The 26,433-nt window shown below is 36.9% G+C and overlaps 1 protein-coding gene across 3 annotated transcripts in view; it reads left to right on the top strand.

Moving 5' to 3' along the window:
* RAB3IP (RAB3A interacting protein) overlaps nucleotides 1–26,433 on the top strand; it is a 155,921-nt gene that overhangs the window by 114,722 nt on the left and 14,766 nt on the right. For 2 of the 3 annotated variants that reach the window (XM_024736626.1, XM_024736627.1), the window contains 3 exons: nucleotides 5,384–5,659; nucleotides 6,365–6,623; nucleotides 20,382–20,477. In XM_024736626.1, the coding sequence (XP_024592394.1) occupies nucleotides 5,384–5,659; nucleotides 6,365–6,623; nucleotides 20,382–20,477 (631 nt within the window). Of the gene's footprint in view, nucleotides 1–5,383; nucleotides 5,660–6,364; nucleotides 6,624–20,381; nucleotides 20,478–26,433 lie in introns of those variants that run through there. The other variant, XM_024736628.1, reaches the window with a different exon arrangement.

Below are 26,433 nucleotides of genomic sequence, written 5' to 3'. Positions count from 1 at the left end.
TTAAAATAGTTTGTTATTCATATAAGAACTCTGAATACAAAATAAATCTTAAAGCTTCCATGTACTATTTGAAAGAACAAAAGATTTTCAGATTAGTCTGGTTGGCAGCTCATTACAAGCTAAGCTAAACATTTTATGGAAATGTCACATGCTTGATAAAGGGACTACATTTAATCTTAAAATAATCTCCTTTTTGGGAGTGACTGGAATTTAAACAATGTGTTGTAGGTAGAGGCACTGCTTAGAGGTGCTCTACTCTATGAAATACTACTTGCATTTCTCTTTTAATTCTCACCCTGTGAGGAAGAAAACCGAGCTACAGATTTCTAGATGAGAGAACCTAGGCACACATTGGCCCAGTAACTTGATAGAAGCAGAATTCAGACCTGCCTCTCTTTGAGGTTTGGGTCTTATGTTCCTAGCCTGTGCTCCAGTTTATGCAACATTTGTATTTTCCATAAATACTTTGCTTTCATACCTTAGACATACCTGGAAAGTCCTTCCAGGGGGGTTATCTTTCTCATTATTTCCTACTCTTCTTTGGGTCTTTTCTTTGGCTTCACTTTTCTGGGAGTCCTTTCCTTCTGATTTATTTGCCCCTCCTGTGTGGTCTCTTAGTAGCCTCTGCATATTCTATAGCATTTATCACACCATCATTGCCACTGTCAGTGTCTCCTACTATGTTGATACTATTTGGGAGCAGAGATGATTTATCATCTTCTTTCCCCAGAGCCCGGCACATAGTAGACTCTCAATGAATATTTGTTGAAAGAGTAGTTGAGTGTTTATAGGAAAACTAGGGTGGATGTTGCAGGGATGATGGATTTTAATTCAGCTTAAGGAGAAACATATTTACATGAACCATCTAACAGTGGAAAGGCAAAGCAATTCTAGTAGTAGTAGTGTGGTGTGGTGGTGAAGAGCTGGGACTCTGGAGTCCAACAGACATAGGTTTTATTTATTTATTTATTTATTTTTAAAGTCTTTTATTGAATTTGTTGCAATATTGCTTCTGTTTTATGTTTTGGTTCTTTGGCTGTGAAGCATGTGGGATCTTAGCTTCTGGACCAGGGATTGAACCTGCACCCCCTGCATTGGAAGGCAAAATCTCAACCACTGGACCGTCAGGGAAGTCCCAGACATAGGTTTTAATACTGGCTACCCTAAGCTGCAGCTTCCTTAACTGTACATGTGCTGGAACTATACCTGATATTTAGTAAATGCTCAGTAAATATTAGCTGTTATTATGAGAGAAACCACCCTATAATCCTGTGTGACTGGGGGGGACTGGAAGTTTGATGGCCCAGCTCCCCATACCCTCCTTCTCCCCCTGGATTATTTTGAAGCAAATCCAGGTAGTTTTATTTCATCTATAAATACTTTTGTGTGTATCTCTAAAAGGTAAGAATTTTTTTTTAATGTAACCATTATACCATTATCTCTAAAAATGGACAGAAATTCATAATAATATCAGTAATATCCAGTGTTCAAGTTCCCTTTATTGTCTTATAATATGATTTTACAGTTGGCTAATTCAAATAAGAATTCAAACAAGGTCCATATATTATATTTCATTATGTCTCTTAAGTCTCTTTATAAATTCCCTCTTTTTTGCCACTTTTATTTATTGAAAAAACCAGGTGGTTTATCCTGTAAGAGTTTCCCAAGGTCTAGATTTTGCTGTTTTTGTCCATATGGTATTATTATTATTAGTTTTAGTTTTTGGTACACGGGCCTCTCACTGCTGTGGCCTCTCCTGTTGCGGAGCACAGCCTCCGGACGCGCAGGCTCAGTGGCCATGGCTCACGGGCCCAGCCACTCCGCGGCATGTGGGATCTTCCCGGACCGGGACACGAACCTATGTCCCCTGCATCGGCAGGCGGACTCTCAACCACTGCACCACCAGGGAAGCCCCATATGGTATTATTTTTAATATGTTCCTCTAGGCTCTGTATTTCCTATAAACTGATGAAGGCGTTATTTTTAGTATGTTCCTCTAGCCTCTTTCCTATAAACTGATAAAGACCTAAAGGCTTGATTGGATTGGGATCTTTTTTTTTCTTATTAGGGGGGCAAGAATGATTCATGGATGGTGGCGGTGTTCATTTCCTGTTTTACCACATAATTCTCATAATGTCTGATTTTCTCCCTTTTTGTGATAATAATGTCATCAGTGAGTTCAGGTACTGTCATTCTGATTCATTAATTATAAAGTACCCCAGGTTTTACCTTAGGGTTTTAATAGTTATTGATAAGTGTAGCCTAGACTCATTATTTCATTAGGATTGCAAAGTTATATTTATTAAATGGGATTCTTTTAAAAGAAGGATTTTTCCTCATAAACTATTTAGTTCTTTAATGTATAGGAAAGTCAGGGTAAATACTGGATTCTTTCCTTTATTTTACCAGTTTTCAAAATAGTGAATTTGTTCCATAGCACTGATCAAAAGGGACCAGTGAGAGGCTTCCCTGGTGGCGCAGTGGTTGAGAGTCCGCCTGCCGATCCAGGGCACACGGTTTCGTGCCCCGGTCTGGGCAGATCCCACATGCCGTGGAGCGGCTGGGCCCGTGAGCCATGGCCGCTGAGCCTGTGTGTCCGGAGCCTGTGCTCCGCAACGGGAGAGGCCACAACAGTCTTATTTTTAGTATAATCATGAACTCATGGGTTTAGAATTATTTTTTGTTCTTTAGAGGTATTATCCTTTTTGATGTTCAGATTGTCCCATTTTTGGTTAGTGGGAGTCCTTTTGATACCACTCCAGTAGTCTTTGATAGCTTTCTTGCTTCCTGGTAAAACAAGATGTTGCAAGGACTTCTTGTACATTACTGCCCCGGGCTTGGAATCAGCCATTTCTCCGAGGAGTCCTTGTTCTTTTTTCATAGGAAATGGTATTACTCTGGGTACAAGGGGTACTCATTGCTCCTGAGTTGGTTGCTATTGTTATACCTTTTCAGTGGATAAAGGTAGACATCTTTTTAAATAAAAAAAATTTCCTGGGCTTCCCTGGTGGCGCAGTGGTTGAGCGTCCGCCTGCCGATGCAGGGGATGCGGGTTCGTGCCCCAGTCCGGGAAGATCCCACATGCGCGGACCGGTGGGCCCGTGAGCCATGGCCCCTGAGCCTGCACATCCGGAGCCTGTGCTCCGCAACGGGAGAGGCCACAACAGTGAGAGGCCCGCGTACCGCCAAAAAAAAAAAATTTCCTGGTATTTCTGATTCAAATTTAGGACTTCAGAGTTTTAAATTCCTTGACTTTGTATTTGTATCTCTTTTCTCATATGTTGAAAATCTTAGTTCTGAATGATATTAATGTAATTTGTTTTATCTTTTATAATAGTTTCAGAATAGCAGTATCAAAATTACTTACTAATATGATTACTGAAAATTGTGTATGATTTTTTTAACTTCCTTTGACCTTAGAGTATATTCCACTAGGGATATATACAGTTTTATTACTATGTTTTAAAATCATTTGAAATAGTTCTTTTTGATGTTGGTTAAAACTACCATGTTAGTACACAGCTAGATTCATTTGTTTTATTTTTAGATATTCTTTTTTAAAATTTAATTTTGTTTTATCATTTACGTGGTTCCAAGTTCAAATTCAAATGTACAAAGCAGGGTACATTTGGAAAAGTATAGTTTTTATGCCTGTCTCCTCTTCCTGTTCTCGCCCTTTCCTAAAAGTAACAGGTTTTTTTTTTAAATTAGTTTTTGGTGTATCCTTCCATTTCTAAAATATAAGTACATATGAAAAAGTATATATATAATTATATATATATATATAAATAAATTTGTATTTTCTCCTTTCTTAGTTAAAAAGTAGCTTGCTACTTTTACTTGTCTTATTTTCAATGCTTTTTTTATTGAGTGTGAGAGTAAAATTTTTCAGTTTAATGAATGAGGTGGGGGGTTTTTGTATTTTATGATGAAATTATATGGTATATTGGTGCTTGTGTTTGGGAATTTTTTGAAGTTCTGGGAAAGTATTAGTCATGATTATCAAAGTACTATCGTAGGAAAGAAAAAAATTGGGAAGAGAGATTGGATTCAGATTGTAGAAGACCTTGATTTTCCGGATAACAAGTTTGGAATTTATTCTATAGACAGTGGGAAATCAGTAAAGGTTTATAAGATTTCTTTATATTTTTCAAGTGAAAAACTTGAGTGGTACACTTTTTAGTTTTCATGTAAATTCTTTATATAATTGTGAAGTTGCATGAAATATTTTTTACTGATGGAGAAACTGAAGCATACATGTTATTACTAACAGCTGACTGGTAACAGATGTTTATTTGTACTCTGTGCCAGTTACATAGTACACTACTAAATACTTTATGTGGATTGTCTGACTTAATCCTCACAGCAACCTGGAGAAGGGAGGGAATATTATTATTCCCATTCTCATCCCATTAGAGGAGAAATTTAAGGCTTAGAGAAATGTAATGCATTATCCTGGATTGGATCTTGGGCCTATCCAGAACATTATTAGGATAATCAGTGAACTTTGATTGGGATCAGTTGTTTAGATGGTAATAGTGATCAGTGTTAACATCCTGATTTTGGTGATGGTTTACTTAGGATATATACACTGAGATAGTAAGGGGTAATGGGCATCATGCTTAAAACCTATTCTCAAATGGTTTGAAAATGTTAACAGTTTCATAATCTGGGTGAAATATGTACAGGAGCTCTGCGACTCTTATGTAAATTTGAAATTATTTCAGAATAAAAGAAAAAAAACACAGACTCATCCAAAGTCAGAGCCAGTATGAGGCAGAACAGAACAGTTAGTTGAACTACACACATGTGTCTCTATCTTTACTGCCTCTTCTCCTTATTCTAACCAAAGTCACATATGATAGCAAAGTTAAAAATATTAAGCAGGGCTTCCCTGGTGGCACAGTGGTTGAGAGTCTGCCTGCCGATGCAGGGGACACGGGTTCGTACCCCGGTCTGGGAAGATCCAACATGCCGCGGAGCAGCTGGGCCCGTGAGCCATGGCCGCTGAGCCTGCACGTCTGGAGCCTGTGCTCCGCCCGGGAGAGGCCACAGCAGTGAGAAGCCCGCGTATCACCAAAAAAAAAAAAAAAACCAAGCAAATTTTTATTCATTCCTCATTGTTAAATATTTATTAATTACTCACTGTAACAGTGTTAGCCATCACTTTCAAGTTTATTCTGAATCAGATTGTTTGCCTTTTGTAGTGTTTATTGTCTGAGATCACTTAATAAATTTTAAATGTAGTTTCTTTCCTTTGCTGTCTCTTTTCGTTGTAAGTTTATAGTTTATAATGGACTGTTAAACACATTTTATAAATATACATCTTAATTTAATTTTAAATGTCACTATCTCAAAATAATTTCCTGCTTTTTTAACATAGGTTATCCTATGATGAGGCATTTGCTATGGCTAATGACCCCTTGGAAGGCTTCCATGAAGTAAACCTCGCTTCACCTACTTCTCCAGACCTTCTTGGTGTGTATGAACCAGGAACTCAAGAGCAGACTACCTCACCAAGTGTCATCTACAGGCCACATCCTTCAGCTTTATGCTCCGTCCCTATCCAGGCTAATGCCTTAGATGTTTCCGACCTTCCTACACAACCTGTGTATTCATCCCCCAGACGTTTAAATTGTGCAGAAATATCTAGTGTCAGGTAGGAGATCATCAAAATGCTTGTTTTAGAGTATTGTATTAAACAAACGAAGTTTGCTTGGTTAACTTATTTTAAGTTTTATTGTTTTAGAAAATTTGAGTAATACAAGGTTGTTCATGAAGAGCAATACATGTTAATGCTCAAGAGCCGGGGTCACAAACTTTTTATGTAAAGGGCCAAATAGTAAATATTTTAGGCTTTGTGGGCTACACAGTCTCTGTTGCAACTGTTGGACTCTGCTGTTAAAGTGTGCAAGCAGCCGTAGACAGTATGTAAATGAATACGCTCCAATAAGACTTTATATATAGACACTGAATTTTGAATTTTATATAATTTTCTTGTGCCACAAAATATTATTGTTTTTTTTCAACCATTGAAAATGTAAAAATCATTCTTGGCTTGTAGGCCTTAAAAAACAGGTGGCAGGCTGGATTTATCCTGCATTTAGTTTGCAGACCCCTGTTCTAGAGTAGCACTATCCAATAGAACTTTCTGGGATGATGAAAATGTTCTGTTTCTGTGCTGTTTGATATAATAGCCATTAGACATATGTGGCTATGAAGGACTTGAAATGCGGTTGCTTTGGCTCAGGACGTGCTATTAATTAGATATAGTGGTGAACAGATTGGATAATGCAGTTATAGAGTGTGTTTATGCCAGTTATATTTAAGCACATGCTGATGTTTTTTGAACTCTCCTTTACAGCATCCATGTTACAGACCCAGCACCTTGTTCTACCTCTGGAGTCACAGCTGGGTTAACTAAATTAACTACAAGAAAGGACAACTGTAATGCAGAGAGGGAGTTTTTACAGGGTGCTACCATAACAGAGGCCTGTGATGGCAGTGATGATATTTTTGGGTTGAGTACTGATAGTCTGTCCCGCTTACGAAGCCCATCTGTTTTGGAAGTTAGAGAAAAGGGCTATGAAAGATTAAAAGAAGAACTTGCAAAAGCTCAGAGGGTAAGCAAAAAGATATTTTATTCTTCCATATGTTATATTCAAAATTAATATTTATCCATGGGGGGGACTCAAGTGAAATCATTACAGTTCTACACTTATCTTTTGCATATGCACAGTCTCAGCTCCTGTTGGGCAGCGTTTAGGAATCTGTGAAATTGAGTAGTAAAGCAGCTCATCTAAGAGTACAAACTAGAAAAAAGAGATTCTTAAATTCTTTTTGTGCCCCCCCCTACATTGCCTGTTCCCTGTCTTGCATTATCTGTAATGCAGATTTGGTGAGTTATGTTCCATGTGTGGGTGTTTTCCTCTCTGTATGTAATTGACTTTGTGATTATTTACTTGAAGCCATTCAGTCCAAGTCATGTTTTGAGGAACTGTTTTAGTAATGGTGCCTTGCCATTCAGCTGGGTATGAATATTTTCTGTACCTTACCTTGGAGAATTTTCTTCTCCTAGTAATTTGTTCTGTTTCTCACTTGGTCATCTTTTAAATTTCTGTTTATTCCCAAATTTGTGACTATATGTCATTCTTTTTCTGCATCTGTAATTAAATTTTTAAAGGGAAATATATAGCACTAAATATTCATACATTAGAAAAAAGGAAAAGTTTCAAATCAACAATCTAGTCTCCCACTTAAAGAAACTAGAAGAACAGCAAAATAAAACCAGGAGCAAGCAGAAGGAAGGAAATAGTAAAGAGCAGAAATCAATGAAATTGACAACAGAAAAGACAGAGAAAATGAATGAAACAAAGTGCTGGTTCTTTAAAAAGATCAGTAAAATTGACAGACCTCTAATAAGACTGATAAAAAAGAACAGAAGACACATTATCAATAGCAGGAATGAAACAGAGGGTATCGCTACAGACCCTGCAGACATGGAAAGTATAATAAAGGAATAATACAAACAACTCTACGTATATAAATTTCACAACTTAGGTGAAATGGACCAGTGCACATTTAGAAAATTGAAGCAGTAGGGAAAACATTCTATGACATGATTTCCAGCATATTATGACATTTTACAAACATATATTCCCATCTTCTCCCCACCAGACTTTTCTCTCAAGAGCATAACATTGATTTTTGTATCCCCAGTGCCTAGAATAATACAGAACGATGCCTGGCATATATGTCTCTTTATAATGCTTCAATGAATGGCTAATGGTTAAACATCCATGAAGACATGCTGAAACGTTTTGGTTGAATGTATATTTATCAGAAAGAAAAATCAATAGCCTTTTTAATCTTTTCCCAAAGGTAGGGGGTGTGGTGAGATGTGGCTGTATTTGGCATCTGTCATTTGGCTCAGACTCTCATCTTAATACAGAGTATTAAGTGAAATAACAATTTATATAGAGGTAAACTATTGAACATATATATCCATCTTTGGGAATACATTGTTACTGATTGATCAGAATATACTGCTAATTTCTTAGCTCAAGTTTGGAGTTATTTTTGAAATCTTTAGTTTGTTGTATTTAGAAGTACTGTCGAGGTAATTGAAATGATAATGATGTGTGAACACATGCATATGGTGAATTTTATTATGAAGGGTACAAGATAGTATTAATACTTAGAGCTCAAGACTTGAAAAGGACTGTTGAATATGAAAATACTTCCTGAATTAATGGCAACTCGTGAATCAAAATTATGTCAATAGTCATTCTGTTTATTCTGATTATTCTTTTAAGAGTGGCCAGAAAGTTACCATTTTTCCATCCTTTTACTCTTAACCTATTTTTGTCTCCCTATTTAAAGTGGGCTTTCTTGAAGGCAGCATATTAGATCTTGCTTTTTTATCCTTTCTGATAATCTCTGCCTTTTAATTGGTGTGTTTATCTTAGACTATTTACATTTAATGTGATACAGTTTGGTTTAAATCTGCCATCTTACTATTTGTTTTGTTTGTCTCTTCTGTTTCTTTTTCCCTTTTTTCTCCTTTTATGCCTTCTTTTGGATTAATTCCATATGTTTTTGGATTTCATCTTGCCTCCTTTGGCTTATTGGCTGTATATCTTCATTTTGCTAATTTAGTGATTGCTTTAGGGTTTGTAGTATACAACTTATCACTCTCTACGTTCTGATAATATTATACTATCTCACATACAGTATAAGAACTTTACAAAAGTATGCCTCCTTTGGCTTATTGGCTGTATATCTTCATTTTGCTAATTTAGTGATTGCTTTAGGGTTTGTAGTATACAACTTATCACTCTCTACGTTCTGATAATATTATACTATCTCACATACAGTATAAGAACTTTACAAAAGTATGCAGTTGACCCTTGGACAAAGTGGAATTAGGGGCATTGACCCCTGTGCAGTTGAAAATCTGCATATGACTTTATGTGGTTCTGTATCCGTGGATTCAGCCAACCACGGATTGTGTGCTACTGTAGTATGTATTTATTTTTAAAAATCCACATATAAGTGGACACATGCAGTTCAAACCCATGTTGTTCAGGGCTCAACTGTACTTTTGTTTTTGCCATTCAGTTTTTGTGCTGTGATTGCCATAATTTTACTTCTTTATATGTTTTATTTAAATTCCACAATACATTTAAATTATTTTTTCATTAAACAGCTGGTTATTTTTTAGAGGGATTTAAATATAAGAATCCTCATATTTACCCATATAGTTACTATTTCCAGTGCTCTTCATTCCTTCATGTGGATCCAGATTTCCATCTGATACCATTTTCCTTCTGCTTGGAGGACATCCTTTAACATATTTGTTATGTGTGTGCTACTGATAAATTATTTTCAGCTGTTGTATATTTTAAAAGGTTTTTTTTTTTTCACCTTTGCTTTTGAAATATAGTTTCACTGGGTAAAGAATTTTAGGTTGATAGTTTTTTTCTTTTAGTACTTTAAAGATGTTGCTCTAGTGTCTTCTGGCTTGCACTGTCTCTCACAAGAAGTCAGCTGTTATCCTTACCTTTGTTTTTCTGCATGTGATGTGATATTCCTCTTTATCACTGGCTGTAAGCTATTTGATTATGGTGTGCCTTGGTGCAGTTCTCTTCGCATTTCCTGAACTTGGAATTTGTTGAGCAGTTCTCTTCGGCTTTCTTGAACTTGGAATTTGTTGAGCTTCTTGAATTTGTGGGTTGTTGGTTTTCATAGAAAATGGGAAATTTGGGCCAATATTTCTTCAAAAACATTTACTTACCTCCCCTATCTCTCCTCTCCTTCAGGACTCCTATTATGTGTACATTAAACTGCTTAAAGTTGTTCCATAGCTCACTGGTGCTCTATTCATTTATTTTTAAAATCTTTTTTCTCTCTGTTTCATTGTGTATTATTTCTGTTGCTGTGTCTTCAATGTCACTACTCTTCTTTTTCCCCCCTGTAGTATCTAATATGTTAATTCTATACAATGTATTTTTTATCACAGACATGTTAGTCTTCATCCCTGAAAGTTTGATTGGGTCTTTTAAGTATTTCATTTGTTTTAACATGTTTAGTCTGTCTTCTAGCTTCTTGAACATACGAAATACAGTTTAATAACAGTTAATCCTTGTCTAATAATGCTTTTATCTCTTCAGGTGAAATGCTGGAACAGATCATAGGCCTCACTTTATTGTTTCCCATTTCTGGAGGATCACTGTCTTTTTTGCCTGATGTCCAATGTCTTAAAAATCATTTTACAGTTTTTTTCTGGTTTTGTTTTTAGTTCTGTCAGGCAGGGTGGTAAATATGATCCCTGGTACTCGATTGAGAGTGAAAGTTCTATTTCTGTATTTGTATTGTTTGCCCCATCCCAGTTAACCCCAACACAGAAGTCTACACTTAAACTTACACTTCAGTAATTTTGAGCTTCATGAAGATAAGGATTACATGTGTTTTTGCTCATGATTATATCTTGAGTACATAATGGCTTCTCAACACATTCTGTTGATTAAATGAATATATACATGTGTATGCAATTACACTGTTGTGTAAGTAGACACACATGCATAATATATTAGTTAGGGATGTGCTAGCTTCTTGTAAGGTACCCCTAAATTTTAGTGACTTAATAGAAGTTCATTTTTATTCATTTAACACTTTAAAGCAAATGTTCATAGTTCACAGGCAATTCTTTGTGAAATAATTCGGGGATCTATGTTTCTTCTGTCTTGGATCTTTGTAATCTTTTAGAGTTTTATTATCGTATCTAACCAGTGAAGTGAAGGGAAAAGAAAACTTGGAGAAAGCACACCTGCTTCTAAAAAGCTTTGACTTAGAAGTGATACACATAACTTGTACCTACATGCCATTGGTGTGAACCAGTTTCATGCTGATACTTAAATGTGTGATGGGCTGGGAAATGTAGTCTTTGGTGGAGTAACCACTTACCAGCAACAAATCCATACTGTGTGTAGGGGGAGCAACCATGTGGTTATTGATTTTCAGGTGCAGGGATGCCAGAGGTGGTGATGTTTGGCCTTCTGCAGGTCATTGCTGAAGAACAACTTTTGGTGGAATCCTAAGACAGAAGTTGGGTTTTAGTACATCACTTTTGAAATGTAGATTCCTGGAGTCTACCCCAGATTCTCTTGAAACAAAATTATTGTATTGAGGCTTGAGGATATGCATTTTCAATAAACTACGCTATTGATTCTTTTTTTAATATATATAAATTTATTTATTTATTTTTGGCTGTGTTGGGTCTTCATTGCTGCTAGTGGGCTTTCTCTAGTTGCAGTGAATGGGGGCTACTCTCTGTTGTGGTGTGTGAACCTCCCATTGTGGTGGCTTCTCTTGTTGCAGAGCATGGGCTCTAGGTGCACGAGCTTTAGTAGTCGTGGCATGTGGGCTCGGTAGTGGTGTCTCGCAGACTCTAGAACGCAGACTCAGTAGTGGCTCACGGGCTCAGTTGCTCCACGGCATGGGCTCGAACCCGTGTCCCCTGCATTGGCAGGTGGATTCTTAACCACTGTGCCACCAGGGAAGCCCTCCTTTTTGTTTTTTAATTGAAGTATAATTGATTTACAATGTTGTGTTAGTTTCTGGTGTACAGCACCCTATTGATTCTTATATTCACTAAAGTGTGAGACCTACTGATATAAGGTGTTACTTTCAACTTTTAATTATTCTTCCTTAAAAGAGAATGAAAATGACTTAGAAAATAAAATCCGGTGGAATAGCTTGCAGCCAGAGAAAGTCATTCAAAACACGTACTCGTACAGATCCATGTTAAGCATGGCCCTACTAACTGTGACCAAGGATGCTTATAAACATTTACTGTGTTCTTTTATGAACAAACATTTCTTGAGTAACCAGAGTTCTCACAGCTTGTATTAGGCCCTGTAGAGGGAAAAATAAATTAGACTTCACCCTACTCTTAAGGTGCTTACTAGTTGGGGAGAAAAGACATGTATGCGTGGTGATGTTTCATTGATCCTTAGTTGTACGTTGTCCCTCATTTTAACATCTCTGAAATCAGTATGAGTTTTAAAATTGCTCCCAGCTAGGCAACAGTCATAAGAGTTGTCATTGCCTGCTTGCGTGCTAACTTGCCTGTAGCCATACATGTTGTTATTAAATCAGTTGAATTATGTGAGCTGGGTGCTGAATTACTGGGTTAAATGTCCTAAAAGGATCTCACTATGATAGGACATCAAAACAAAGAGAAAGGTACAAAAGAGAATGACATACGATAAAAATTTGTGTCTCCATCAGTTTAAAAGAGTTCTTCCTATAAGTACAAAATAAAAATTCTAAGTGAAAAAAAACCAAAACCCATCAGATCATAGTTTCATTGCCAGCATTTTTCTTTCTTGATGTATAAAATGTTTATCGTAAAATTAATGAGTCTTAAATTTGATGGAATATGCTTGATCACAGAGTCCTGATTTTCTGTGTTTGAAATATCCCTCAAATTTCTTTTCTCTAGTACTACTACTCTTAAGTCTGTGTCTCTTGCCTGAAATACTTCAGTAATCAACTGTCTTCTCTGTCTCCAGTCTTTTTTTTTTTAACCTAACCACACTGTCCAAGGTACTGTTTTGAATTGCAGTCTGATTGTCACTGTCCTGTTTAAAATCCTTCAGTGACTTCCCATTGCCTTTGGGATGATTTCCCCTTTTCTTTGAAGTAAGTTCCACTTTCTTAGCCAAGGCTTTTCAGGACTCACCATAAACCTAACTTTCTGACATTATCTGTGGCATCCACCCCTCCCCATCTTTAGCCACAGTGGAATACACTGTTTTAGTCTTTCCATTTGGCAGGCTCCTACTTTATCTAATATGTGCACATCACTACGATAGCCCTTATCAGTTTTCCTTGTGAATCTGTTTAAAGATTTGCTGCCCTCAGTAGGCTATGGCTTTGTGAAAAGCATGGACTGGGCCTCATTCCTTTTCTCTTTCCAGCACCTAGATGAATGCCTGATGCATTGTTAGCATGAAATTAATGTTTGTTGAAGGAGTGAATTTCGAATAGCTATTTTACAGTGTAAGGTACTGATAATGAAAAGTACAAATGACATTCTAAAAAGTATTCACATTGAAATACAAATTTGAGTTCATATGGGTAGATTGATTTAGACCTAGAAGCATAAAGGTAAAGAGTCAGAGATTTATGCCCAGTCCAGGTGGATGAGATCAAATTGGGGAATGAAACAGGAATGAATCAGACCAGTTTAACTCTAGTTTAGAGTATGGATCAAGGGTAATAACTCTGAAAAGGGAAACAGCACATATTGTAGAGGGTCTTTAGTATCAGGGTGAGGTTTACTTTGGTAAATGGTAGGGAATGATTCAAGAATTTGCCTTTGTGAATGACATATGTGTTGCTCTGAGGATTGGAAGCTTCTCAAGGGGACAGTATCTTACTTGGTTTTGTATCCTGAGGGGTTACTGTAGTACCTACATAGTAGGAAATGTTGAATGAATTGACTTAGTTTTCATATATAATTATAAAATTGTGAAATTTGAGAGTTCAGAAGGATCTGGAATTAAACGTATGCATTTACAGAGTTATAAATTAACTCAGGGAGAATTGGCATCTTTATGATGACTTTCTATTCAAGAACATAATATGTCTTTCTTCCAGTTTATTTAGGTCTACTTTTGTATTTTGTATTTGAGAGTATTCCATTTTGTGTTGTAGTCTTTAGCATTATGAAGTTTCCTTTATCTACTTTAATGACTTTTGCCCTGCCTAGTCTGATATCAATATTGAGGTCTCTGTTTTGTTTTTATTTGTATTATATTTTTTAGTGCACTTCTATCCATCCTTTTATTTTTAATCTGTCTGAATCACTTAGTTTTAGGTGTGTCTCTTGTATAGAGAATAGAGATGGATTTTGCTTTTTTTAGCTAATCTGAAAATCATTTTCTTTTAATAAGTGAGTTGCACACATTTGTGTTTATTGATAAGTATTCTGCATTGGGGCTTGTTTCTGTCACATAGCTTTCAAATGTCTACTCTATGAATACAATTCTTTTCACTATGTGCTCTGTTTTCTTTGTGCCCTCTTCCTTTTTTTCCTATTTGGTATTTTGGAAGGTTTGATTTCCATTCTAGTTGTTAGAATTTCTTTTAGCCTTTCTTTAGGTACTGACTTTGTTCCCTACTATAAGCAATACCATAAAATTATCTGTAACTATTTCTTTCCTTCTCCTCTATCATTTAATTTTAGTTAAAGGTATTATCTTAATCTCTATGGTGTTAAATATGTTTAGATTTATACTAATTGATTTGTGAGCCTCAAGTTATATCCCTTTATTACCAGTTTATATTTAAGAAGTTAGTGAATTTAGTTTCATCTTTCTCCTGTTTTGTTGTTGTTGTTTTTTTTTTTTTTTTTTGGTATGCTGGCCCCTCCCGTTGCGGAGCACAGGCTCCGGACGCGCAGGCTCAGTGGCCATGGCTTACGGGCCCAGCCGCTCCACAGCACGCGGGATCCTCCCAGACCGGGGCACGAACCCGTGTCCCCTGCATCGGCAGGCAGACCCCCAACCACTGCGCCACCAGGGAAGCCCCGTTGTTGTTGTTTTTGTTTTTGTGTGTGTTATTTTTACGTTTCTAAAACTTATAACATTTATGTAACTGTTTTCTCAATTTTATCCCCATTGAAAAAAACAGACTTTTTTTAGAACAATTTTAAGCTCATAGGAGAAATTGAGAGGAAAGTACAGAGTTGCTGTATATCCCCTTTTCCCACATATGCATAGCCACTCCCACTATCAACATCTCACCCCAGAATTGTACATTTGTTACTGTTGGTGAAGCTATATTGACAGGTTATTATCCCCCATTTACTTTAGTGTTTACATTAGGGTTCACTCTTGGTGTTGCACATTCTGTGGATTTTGACAAAAATATAATAATGTGTATCTATCATTATAGTATCATATGGAACAGTTTCACTGCCGTGAAAATCCTCTGTGCTCTACCTATTCATCCCTCCATACCCCTCAGTCCCTGGCCGCCCACTGATGTTTTTACCATCTCCATAGTTTTTCCTTTTTCAGAATGTCACGTAGTTGGAGTCATACAGTAAGTAGCCTTTTCAGATTGAATTCTTTTATTTAGTCATGCATTTATTTTCCTCCATGTCTTTTCATGGCTTGATAGCTCATTTCCACTTAATGCTGAGTAATGGTTTGTTATTTGGATGTACAAAAGTTTAATTATTCATTTACTTACTGAAGGATATTTGGTTGCTTCCAAGTTTTGGCAATTATGAATGTGTAAACATCTATGTGCAGGCTTTTGTGTAGATACGAGTTTTCATATCCTTTGGGTAAATACCAAGGTGTATGATTGCTGGATCGTGTGGTAAGAGTATGTTTGGTTTTGTAAAAAATTGCAAGCTGTCTTCCAAAGTGACTGTACCATTTTGTATTTCCACCAGCAATGCATGAGAATTCGTATTGCTCTCCATCCTTGTCAGTATACACTGTTCTCAGTGTTTTGGTTTTTGGCCATTCTGATAGGTGTATGGTGGTATCTCGTTGCTGTCGTTTGCATTTCCCTGATGACATGTAATATGGAATGTCTTTTCATATGTTTATTTGCCATTTGTATATCTTTGGTGAGGTGTCTGTTCAGATCTTTTGCACATTTCTTAATCAGATTGTTTTCTTACTAAGAATTCTTTGTGTATTTTGGTTAACAGTCCTTTATCAGATGTCTTCTGCAAATATTTTCTCCCAGTCTGTGGCTTGTCTTTTCATTCTTGTGTATTCTCGTCTTCTAGTTGTAATTCTACAGTTAAATAAATTTGCTTCTCACCCCCAGTTCTTAATGTTAAAGCTTCTCCAGTTTTTTTTTTTTTTTCCAGTTTTTTTCTTGGTTACGTGAAACTCATTTGCTGCTTCATAACTCAGCCAAGCTCATGGGGGATATATTTTCTAAAGTTTTACAGTTTTATAATTTTCTGTCTCTGGTCTGACATTTGAAGGATACTTTGGCTGGATATAAAATCCTCAACTCACAGTTTTTTCCCTTGAGTATCTTAAAAATGTGATTCCATTGTTTTCTAGCATAAAATGCTGTTGAAATTTGATACCTATCTGATTTTCTTTCCCTTGTATCAGTAGTTGACTTGGCTTTATGTTTAACTTTTTTATTATGGTAACTTCACATATCTTCTGTTTGTTTGTTTTTCATGTTTAAATGAATTGGATTTCCCAGGATTATTAGGAAGAGATTCCTGTGAAGGAGTAGGATAAACCAGGATAGCTCTCTCAGTCTCATGTTCCAGGGCTTTCCCTTCTGTTGTTGGTGGTGTATCTGTGTAGCCACTTCTGTCTCTCAGAGGTAAGCCTTGTTCAAGGTTTTCTTGAGAAGGTGGTTCAAGATGATGGTGTTGGAAGATCCTGAACCCACCTCCTCCCATGGACACACCAGATCTACAGCCACATATGGAATAATTCGCTCTGAAAAAGAACTAGTTGAACAGCTTCTCCACACAAAGGATAAAAAGGCCACATAGAGACGTGTAGGAGAGGCAGACATGCAGTCTCACGAGGAATCCCACCCCTGGTGCAGCTGACCCACAGTCAGGAGGGATCTCACAAACACAGAGCTTCTCCCTGAGAAGCAAGGGGTTTGTGCCCCACATCAGGCACCTTGGGACCTGCACTGGACAGATGAGCCCCCAAAATGTTTGGCTTTGAAAACCAATGGGGCTTATGTCCAGGAGACCCAAAGGCTGTAGGGAACTGAGATTTCACTCTTAAAGGCTCACATGCAGACTCTCTTACCCTGGGACCCAGCACAAAAGCAGCAGTTTGAAAAGTGCCTAGACCATAAGTGAGGAGATTCATCTGCTAATCTTAAAGCATCCGCCAGAGCGGGAGGGGCTTATTGGGACTCTCTCTGGGGATGGAAGTGCTGGCAGGCTCTGTTTTTGCATTCTCTATCTTGCAAGCACTGGCAGGTGCCATTTTTGCACTCTCACACTACCTTGCTTGTGTTCTCCATCCCTGTGCTCTCCCACAGCCTCAGGAAAGCCAGTGGGCACACGCCACCCCCTTGCTCTCCTGCAGCCCTGCTAAAGCCAGTGGGTGCACACAGTCCACACAGAGCCTTGAATGCCTGGCTCTAGAGGCCAGAGGGGGGCTTGTGTTTTTGGGGCTCCACGAGACTGAAAACAGTTGGAGAGACAGTTCTTGGCAGACTACCATCCCCAGGGTATGGCATAGATAGCTGACTGAAACACACTCCCAGTCTTCCTGTGAAAAATCCTATTTACTTGTCCTGGAGCTTCAGCCTGTTCTGAAGGGCATGGCATGTTCTCAGGGAATGTAAGCCAGGGGATGCCATCTTTGCTGTCTCCCTTGGCCTTGCTACAGCTCGCAGGTACCTCCCAGAAAGGAGCTTGAGCACTTGTCTGGAGCCCTGATTTTTGCAACTGTTGCCAAGGGAACACTTCAAGATCACCTGGTCTGGAGGCTGGCGAGGTTTTCAATTGTGGTCCTGTGGGACTGTATATATTTTCATACTTTAAAAGCTGCTGCCTAAGGGTCTGGCTTCTCATCAACTTGAAACTAGATGCTGATTAAGGTCCCGCCCTTTGGAACACTGACAGGTCTTGGCAAACCCTCACAATTGGGACCTGTCAAGTATAAATCAGGCTGCCTAGATAGTCACAAAGGTTCAAGAGGCAACCAAGAGCTAGGACTTGAACAATAAAGTTCATTTTTTATTTATTTATTTATTTTTGTGGTATGCGGGCCTCTCACTGTTGTGGCCTCTCCCGTTGTGGAGCACAGGCTCTGGGCACGCAGGCTTAGCGGCCATGGCCCACGGGCCCAGCCGCTCTGCAGCATGTGGGATCCTCCCGGACCAGGGCACGAACCCGTGTCCCCTGCATCGGCAGGCGGACTCTCAACCACTGTGCCACCAGGGAAGCCCAAGTTCATTTTTTAAATGAGGCCACTCCTCCAAGACTGGGAAAGGGAGCTATTTTGCATAATACATGAAAACAAACACAGAGAGTCAAAATTAGGAAACAGAGAAATATATTCCAAATGAAAGAACAAGGTAAAACCACAGAAAATAACCTTAATGAAACAAAAGTAATTTACCTGATGAAGAGTTCAAAATAATGGTCTTACCAAACCTGGGAGAAGAATGGATGAACATAGTGGGAACTTCAACAGAGAGATAGAAAATATAAGAAAGTACCAAACACAGGTCACAGAACCAAAGAATCTAATAATAGAACTGAAAAATACACTAGAGGGGTTCAACAGGCGGATAGATGATGAAGAAGAAGAAAGCATCAGTGATCTGGAAGACAGGGCAGTAGAACTCAGCCAAATAGAGCAGCAAAAAGAAAAAAGAATGAAAAAAAGTGAAGGTAGCTTAAGGGGCCTGTGGAACACTATCAAGTGGAACAACATTCACTTTATAGGGGTCCCAGAGGAGAAGGGAGACAGGAGGGGGCAGAGAACTTTTTGAAGAAATAATGGCTGAAAACTTCCTCAACCTGGGGAAGGAAACAGGTATCCAGGTCCAGGAAACACAGAGAGTTCCAGAAAAGAACTCAAAGAGACACCAAGACATATTATAATCAAAATGTCCAAAGTTAAAGAGAGTATCAAAATCAGCAAGTGAAAACCAGCTTGTTACATACAAGGGAACTCCCAAAAGACTTATCAGCAGATTTTTCAGCAGAAACTTTGCAGGCCAGAAGGGACTGGCATGATACATTCAAAGTGCTGAAAGGAAAAAACTTTCAGCCAAGAATAATCTACCCAGCAAGATTATCATTCACCATTGAAGGAGAGATCAACAGGTTTCCAGACAAGTAAAAGCTAAAGGAGTTCACCATTATACCAGCCTTACAAGAAATGTAAAAGGACTTCTTTAAAGCTGAAAAGAAAAGGCACTAATTAATAACAAGAAAACCCATGAAAGTGAAAGGTTTTCTCCATCAGCCTAGTGTCTCAGTGCTTAGCATTACATCCTAAGATATTTTTTTTCCTAATAATACTTCCAGTGATCGGTTTCCTTTGGAACCTTGCCACTTCTTCCTCCTTTAATAGCTGAACCTTCTCTCTTGCTATCTCCATTATTCCCATCCTGCAATTTGGTTTTATATTCCAAGAGTTCTCCCCTTATGGTGGGGCTCTGTCCTTCTGGAAAGGTCTCTTTGCTGGATGCTTTGAGATTCCTGAGTGTTTAGAGCTTCACTGTACTGTTAGCTGCCTCTGTACTGCATATGATTTTTGCACTCATCTCTAACTTGGAGCCTGTGAAAACCCTTCCCTTTTTCTCCATTTGTTCTCACATTTTTTTCTTCCAGTTTTTACCAAGGGTATAGTCCTCTGCTTTTGGGGCATTTGTAATGATTTTTGGGTTCTGAGGCTTTATACAGTATCTCTGTAGTCCCTTTCACTTCCTGCTGCTCCCTTCCACACAGTGACTGATCCTGTGGTCTGGGCAGTGTAGCCACATTTTTCATGGTCTAAGATACGTTGGGATTTTCTTTTACCTAGTTTTGTTGAAGATGTAGTCATTTGGTTCTTCTGATATCCCAGTTGGAATATTTGGTTGTCAGGAATTGTCAGGGGATTGAAAAACTATGCTGCCACCACAGTTACAGAATAACTGTATTTGTGGCTGATATATAGAGAGTTTGGATTTTTTTTTAATCTCTAAGTTTGAAAGATAAATTTAGGGTAACATAAAATTGCGTATTTAACATCTTAATAAAGGAATTTTTAGCATCTATTTATGACCTACTGAGGAGTCACGTATAAATGTAGGATTTTTGTCAATATTCTTCTTAATTTTAAATGTAATATACATTGTTTGCCTCTGGTTGCAGTGTTAAATGGGTATAGTCTCCTAATGGAAATTTTAGACTAATTGCAGTATGGTACATGGAATTATAGGTAAACAATTTTTAAAGTAAACATGAAAAAACTTCACTGAACATTTATTGAAATGAATCAGCATAATTGAAGAAATTCCTTGGTTGATAGAAATAAATATGTTCAGAGAAAAGTTAAGGAAAAAAGAATGAAGTTATTTAATTGTTTATTTTCACATGTAATGAATAATTATACTTAATCTTTGGATATTTTATGAAAAAACATGAAAATTTAATATGTGAGTTAGAATTATTTGTAATTTTAGACTTGCCTGATTGTTTACACATAGCAAGTGCTAAATAAACACTTTCAGTGTGAATGTTGTAGGTGGGGGCAGTATTAATATTTTGTAATTTTATTAGTAAAAATTGTATAGTCTGCTGAATCTAACTTCAAACTTTGGAAATAAAAAATAAAATGATCAATTTCTCATAGGAACTGAAGTTAAAAGATGAAGAGTGTGAGAGGCTTTCTAAAGTACGAGATCAACTTGGACAGGAATTGGAGGAACTCACAGCTAGTCTATTTGAGGTTGGTCTGTTTACATCTTGGCCAAGAGCAACGTCATGGTTTTTATATATTGATAGATTTGTTTTATGAGGGAATCTTGAAAAAGATATGCTTAGCTTCATGCATATTTATAAATCCTCTAAAAAGATAAAATCTTTAAGAAATGTAAAGTCTACAACTTAAAATGATATGAAAAGAAAAAAACACTGTGGGTTACCAGAATCAGGTGGTTTAAAAATGTGTATGTGGAAAGAAAGGAGATAAATTTTAATTTTGATTTTACCAACTATTTAGGGGCTGCTTTAGAGTATCTCTATATGATTCCGTAACAAAGATGGCAAACCCTTGAGGTCGTCTTCTGATAGGGGATGATTTGAGGAAAGTTAGAAGGCACACATCTTTATTTCCAGCCTGCCACAGGATCAAAATTCCTACCCAGTTCAAGCAGTGTTTCTCAGTGGGGGGGCCATTGACTTTGTTGGACATTTAGAATCCTTGGTGTATTAGGGTTTTCCAAGAAACAGAACCAATAGGATGTGTGTATATACATATATACATTTACATGTATGTAGAAAGAGACTTATGTAAGGAATTGACTCATGCAGTTATGGAGGTTGGCAAGTGCCAAAATCTGGAGGATGAGTTGGTAGGCTGGAGACCCAGGAGAGATGATGGTGTAGTTCCAGTCTTGAGTCCAAAGGCCAGAGAACCAGGAGAGCTAATTGTGTAGTTCTAGTTTCTAGTCCAAAGGCTGACAGACTTGAGACCAAAGAAGAGCTAATGTTTCAATTTGAGTCTGAAGGCAGGAAGAATTCTCTTACTCTTTGGGGATGAGCCTTTTTGTTCTAACAGGCCTTCAGCTGATTGGATGAGCCTCACCCACATTATGGAGGGCAGTCTGCTTTACTCAGTTTACCAATTCAGATGTTAGTCTCATCCAGAAGCATCTTCACAGAAACATCCAGAATGTTTGACTAAAGTATGTGGACACCTGTGGCCCAGTCAAGTTGGACACACAAAGTTAACCATCACACTTAACCCCAATTCTAGTAATACTCCCTCATCATTTTGACAGCTTTTAAATATCCTTGTGGAGGATGGGGAGAGGGTATTATTCTTGGTTAAGAACCACTACCTTTAGGGTATAAGACCTTTAGCCTTCAGAAGTTCCTTATTAAAAACATTGATGTGTTACTAGAATGACTAGTGTCATTATCACTTTACCAATATTTTCTTTTTTTCCCTAAAAATTTGTTCTTAAAATTTTTAATGTAAAAAAAGATTTTGCCGCCTGCCGATGCAGGGGACACGGGTTCGTGCCCCGGTCCGGGAAAATCCCACATGCCGCGGAGCGGCTGGGCCCATGAACCATGGCCACTGGGCCTGTGCGTCTGGAGCCTGTGCTCCGCAACGGGAGAGGCCCTAACAGTGAGAGGCCTGCGTACCGCAAAAAAAAAAAAAAAAAAAAAAAAAAAAAAAAAATTTGGAGGAAAAATTTCTTTACCTTTTGTTATTTTTGTATATGCAGAATCTTTTTTAGTTTTAGCTGTATATATTTGCTTACCTAGTTGTAATCCTAATATATTTTGTACTTTAAATAACATCTTTTCATGTTACTACATAGTGAATGTAATGATAATCATAATCTATCAAGTGTACATTCCACAGTTTCTATCATTACAAGTAATATTGCAGAAGATATTTTCAAACATGTGGGCTTTCTGTGCCCCCTCTTCTCCACAACCCTTTGCCCTCTCCCCTGTCTTTTTGGGTGTCATTTGCTTTCATGGACGTTTAAAAACTAACTTATTTTCTTGTTTAGTTCGCTAGTTATCAGAGATGAGAGGAAGATAAATTTAAGCATAGAGGTAGTGGGAAGTTAAAGATCTGAAACAGGAGCTGTGTAACTTGTTACATTTTTATATGTAGAAGGACTCGGAAACAAGACTTTTCTTCCAGCAATGTCTGGTTAGAAGAAATGTTTATAAATATATGGATAGTAGATAAGCAAACAAATACATTATGCTACTTATGTTAATTTTGATTTCCTATCTGCCTGCCCTTAATTTTAACCCTGCTTATTTCCATGCATCTGCACTTACATGTGCATTTTGTTAGATGAAGTAGGGGGAGAACAAACAAACTCTTCCCTCTCTATAGTAGGATGTGAAGTACCAGAAATGCGGTTCATGCAGTGAATGAAAAAGTTATCTAAAAAACATAGTTTTGGGATCCCTAACTTATCCCCAACCTAACAATGGCTAATAGCCTTAACTGTGTATACTTTCTGGGAAAGAAACTACACTGATTAAAGATGATTTCAGTAATGAAGAAAGTTGTATTCAAACCAATATGAATTTAGAAAAAAAGGGCAAAACATTTTTCTGTGGTCTCAGTTGTGCCTTCATGATTTCAGTTTACCATTGTCTTATGAAAAGATGTTTTTTGCCTACATTTTATGTATATGTGTCTGTAGTTTTTTTAAGAATTAAAGATTTTTCTGAATAAACTCAATTTGTACAATTTTGGTAAACTTGTAAACTCAGATTAGGAATTTATTATGAATGATGAATAATCTTGAATATAATTATACTTTGTATTTAGCAAACTTGAGTCTTAAATGTATCAAATACAGGACTCTAAAATTTTATATATGTGTGTGTATATATGTATATATATATTTTTTTCTTCTAGTATTTTAGATTTTGAGATAATGTAAAATATAAAATGAAGTTGGTTGAAAGAATGCTTTACAAAGTAGTCTACATTTAACATGGAAAAAAAAGATATGTAGTCTTAAGATGTTTTTATATTTTTTCAGCCAGTTTTAATAAATGTCTATGATATGCTTAGTTTTCTCTCAACAATGCCATATGGCACATATAGTATAAATTGTTATTTTGTCTGTGAAGAAAATGAGGCATAATTAGAGTAAGGAGCAAAGTTGGGACTCAGATTCATGACCTTGATCTTGCTTTAAGTGCTATGAAAGTCATAAATGGAACTTCATTTGTCTCAAGCCACAGAGATAAATTTGAGCATGGACCTTCATTATGATAAAGAGACCTACTATTTATTGAAAGTTTCCTATGTACTAGACACTGTTCTAAGAGCATATGTACTTACTTACAAATTATGCACATACACTAACACACATATAATATGTTACAGTATAAAACAAAAGTTTTAAAAAGAGTGAGATAATAAAAATGCTTAAATTTTTAATAATAGTACAAAAGTATTTTATTCTCACTAAAACATATTGTGTGTGTGTATATTTATTTAGTGAGAGCAGTGTGATTGAATATGTTACCTTGTTTTTGAAATCTTATTCTAAATTTATGATCCAGATGAAGGTCTGGTCTAAATTCCATTTTTAAAATTTAGATGTAATGCTGCTGCTGACTCACAGATATACTGATCCAAAAGGAACAAGTACTTCTTTTCCTGTAATAAGTCATTATACTGAATTTTCAGTCCCATTGCCAGTTATGTGAAGGCTTTTCCAGAACATTCTCTAGTGAATTTTTGTCTTCTCTAATACCAACAAATTGTTTTTGCAAATTAATCAGAAGATGTTGAATAAACACTTTTTGTAAAAAAGAGAAGAAAATCCCCTTCATTTGAATCACTGCTAACCAGATAGGAAAAAAATTCTGTTTTTAAAGTTTGTAAGTATACAGACATGAATATTTGTATAGATCAGAGGTCTGCAGCCTGCAGGGCAAAACTGGCCTATATATACTTTCGTACAGCCTAATGAGACAAGATTGGTTTTTACATTTCCAAATGGTAAGAGGTGGGGGAAAAAAAAATCAAAAGAGGAATATTTTGTGACATATGAAAACTATATGAAGCTCATATTTCAGTGCCCATGAATTTTTATTGGAATGGCCACACTCATTGTTTTACTGTCTATGGCTGCTTTCACACTGCAGCAGCAGAGTTGAGTAGTTACAATAGAGACCATATGGCTTACAAAGCTCAAACTACTTACTATCTGGCCTTTCTAGAAAGTTCGCTGACTTCTCATATAGATGATACTTATATCATTTTTCAGTTTCAGAATGAGAGTGATAGAAAAGTTTTCAAACTTTTTTGAATATATCCTTTGATGTCTTTTGTCAATTTGCTAAAACCTATGAATTATCATTTTAGATACTGCTCCTGCCTCATTCTAGCTCTTTTCTCTTTCCTTTTTGGACTCCAATAACATGTATGTTATACCTTTTCAATGTATCCCTTATATCTCTAGGGGACAAGTCACCCCAAATCCCAGCTCACTTTCCTGGATTTACCTGTTCTCCTGGATCTTGGTCCCCTGATTCTTCACTCTTTTGTTAGCTCTCTAATGTCTTCAAACACATTTTTAAAAAATGTCCCACTTTTAAAAATTGTTCTCTGTAGGAAGTTTGTTTCAAGTTGCATAGTCCGCTATTTATGAAACCAGAGTCCATTTCCAAACATTTAAACAAATATTCTCTCCTTAGCATGAGTTACTTCTGCATTCATAGTTTAAATATCACTTACCTTGGTGGGTCAGATAGATATGTTTATTATTTTGAAACTACCTGTCAAGTAGTGTTTTATTGACAGCGACATCACAGAAAAATCTAGCACAGCTGAAACATTTGTTATTTTTAAAAGAAAGATGCTTACCTCATTATTAAATTTGATAGCTCTTACAGACTTTGACACAAGATAACCAGCATAATTGTGCATGGCATATTCTCACAGTTAATCTCATTATAAAGCATTGATAGTAAAGCTTCTCTTATCTAAAATAATATAATCTGTAAACTCACATTCATGGGCCACATACAAGCTGCAGTTCATTACAGTACTCTAAGAGCAAATGGACAAATGGGAGTGCCACCGTGGAATTCTGGTGTGGAGAACTTTTACTCTCCCCTGAACAGTCAACAGACCTAGTGAGGGTTTCTGTTGTCAAACGATTAAATGTCTTTGAAGCTGATTTCCTTCCTTCCTTCCTCCTTCCCTCACGTCCTTCCTTCTCATGAACTGTAAACTGAAGTTCTAAAATACATGTTCTTAAATCTTGGGGGATTATCTTGAGCACCTGTATACTGTTCCAGTCTATTCTTATTCTTTATAGGGATTATTCCATACAGGAGAGTAAGCTTTTTAAAGTACAAGTAAGATCATGTCACTCTCTTCCTTAAAAAACCATAAGGCTTCATAGTGGATTTAGAATAAAATCCAGAATTTGTACTCAGATATTTTATTTGATTATTAGAATGTAATCAGAATGTAAGCTCCTTAAGAGCAGGGACCTTGTCTCTTTTCCCAGTGTATTATCAGCACCTGGAACAGTACCTCATGAAGAGGTGTCATGACTAAGTGTTTGATGAATAAGTGATATATGAATAAAGGGGAATTAAATACCTAGAGTTTCATATTTGTGGTACTAAAAAGTTAAGATCTTATTAAAGGGTTAACTCTGATTTGCCTTTTTAGATTGCTCTGCACAAAATTGTCATTTAATATCATTTTGTGGATACTTTTATTGGAAGCTCTAAGGTTTCTCAACTGTTATTCCTATAAACTGCAACATTATTGATGTGTTAATATTTTTACTTGTCCCTTCTGTATGCCTTTGCTGTGGGTAGTAATATGAATGAATTGTGTGTGTGTGTGTCTGTGTGTGTGTATATACCAAATTATAAAAACCTAACTGCAAAGAAGTTGGATTTGACATGTGGGTTATGTGTTTTCCTTCATCACATTTGCAGTCCTTACACAGGGATTGATCAGAATGATCAAACTCAACTTGGCTGCCTCAGTGGTAATAGATACTAAAATAAGGTACCTATTCCTTATTCCTAATAGTTGGTCTGGCTGATGACAACTGCTATTTCAGCAGTTTACGCTGGATACTTAATTTTAGGCAAAATTTTGTTAGTGTATCTTTGCCTCAATCATAGACACATGTTGAAAGATTTTTGAAAACAAATGC

Source organism: Neophocaena asiaeorientalis, unplaced genomic scaffold, assembly GCF_003031525.2.
Source record: "Neophocaena asiaeorientalis asiaeorientalis breed wild unplaced genomic scaffold, Neophocaena_asiaeorientalis_V1.1 scaffold134, whole genome shotgun sequence".
NCBI classification, from domain to species: domain Eukaryota; kingdom Metazoa; phylum Chordata; class Mammalia; order Artiodactyla; family Phocoenidae; genus Neophocaena; species Neophocaena asiaeorientalis.
The sequence above is the reverse complement of the archived record's forward strand: the minus strand, read 5'-3'. Positions and strand labels throughout refer to the sequence as shown.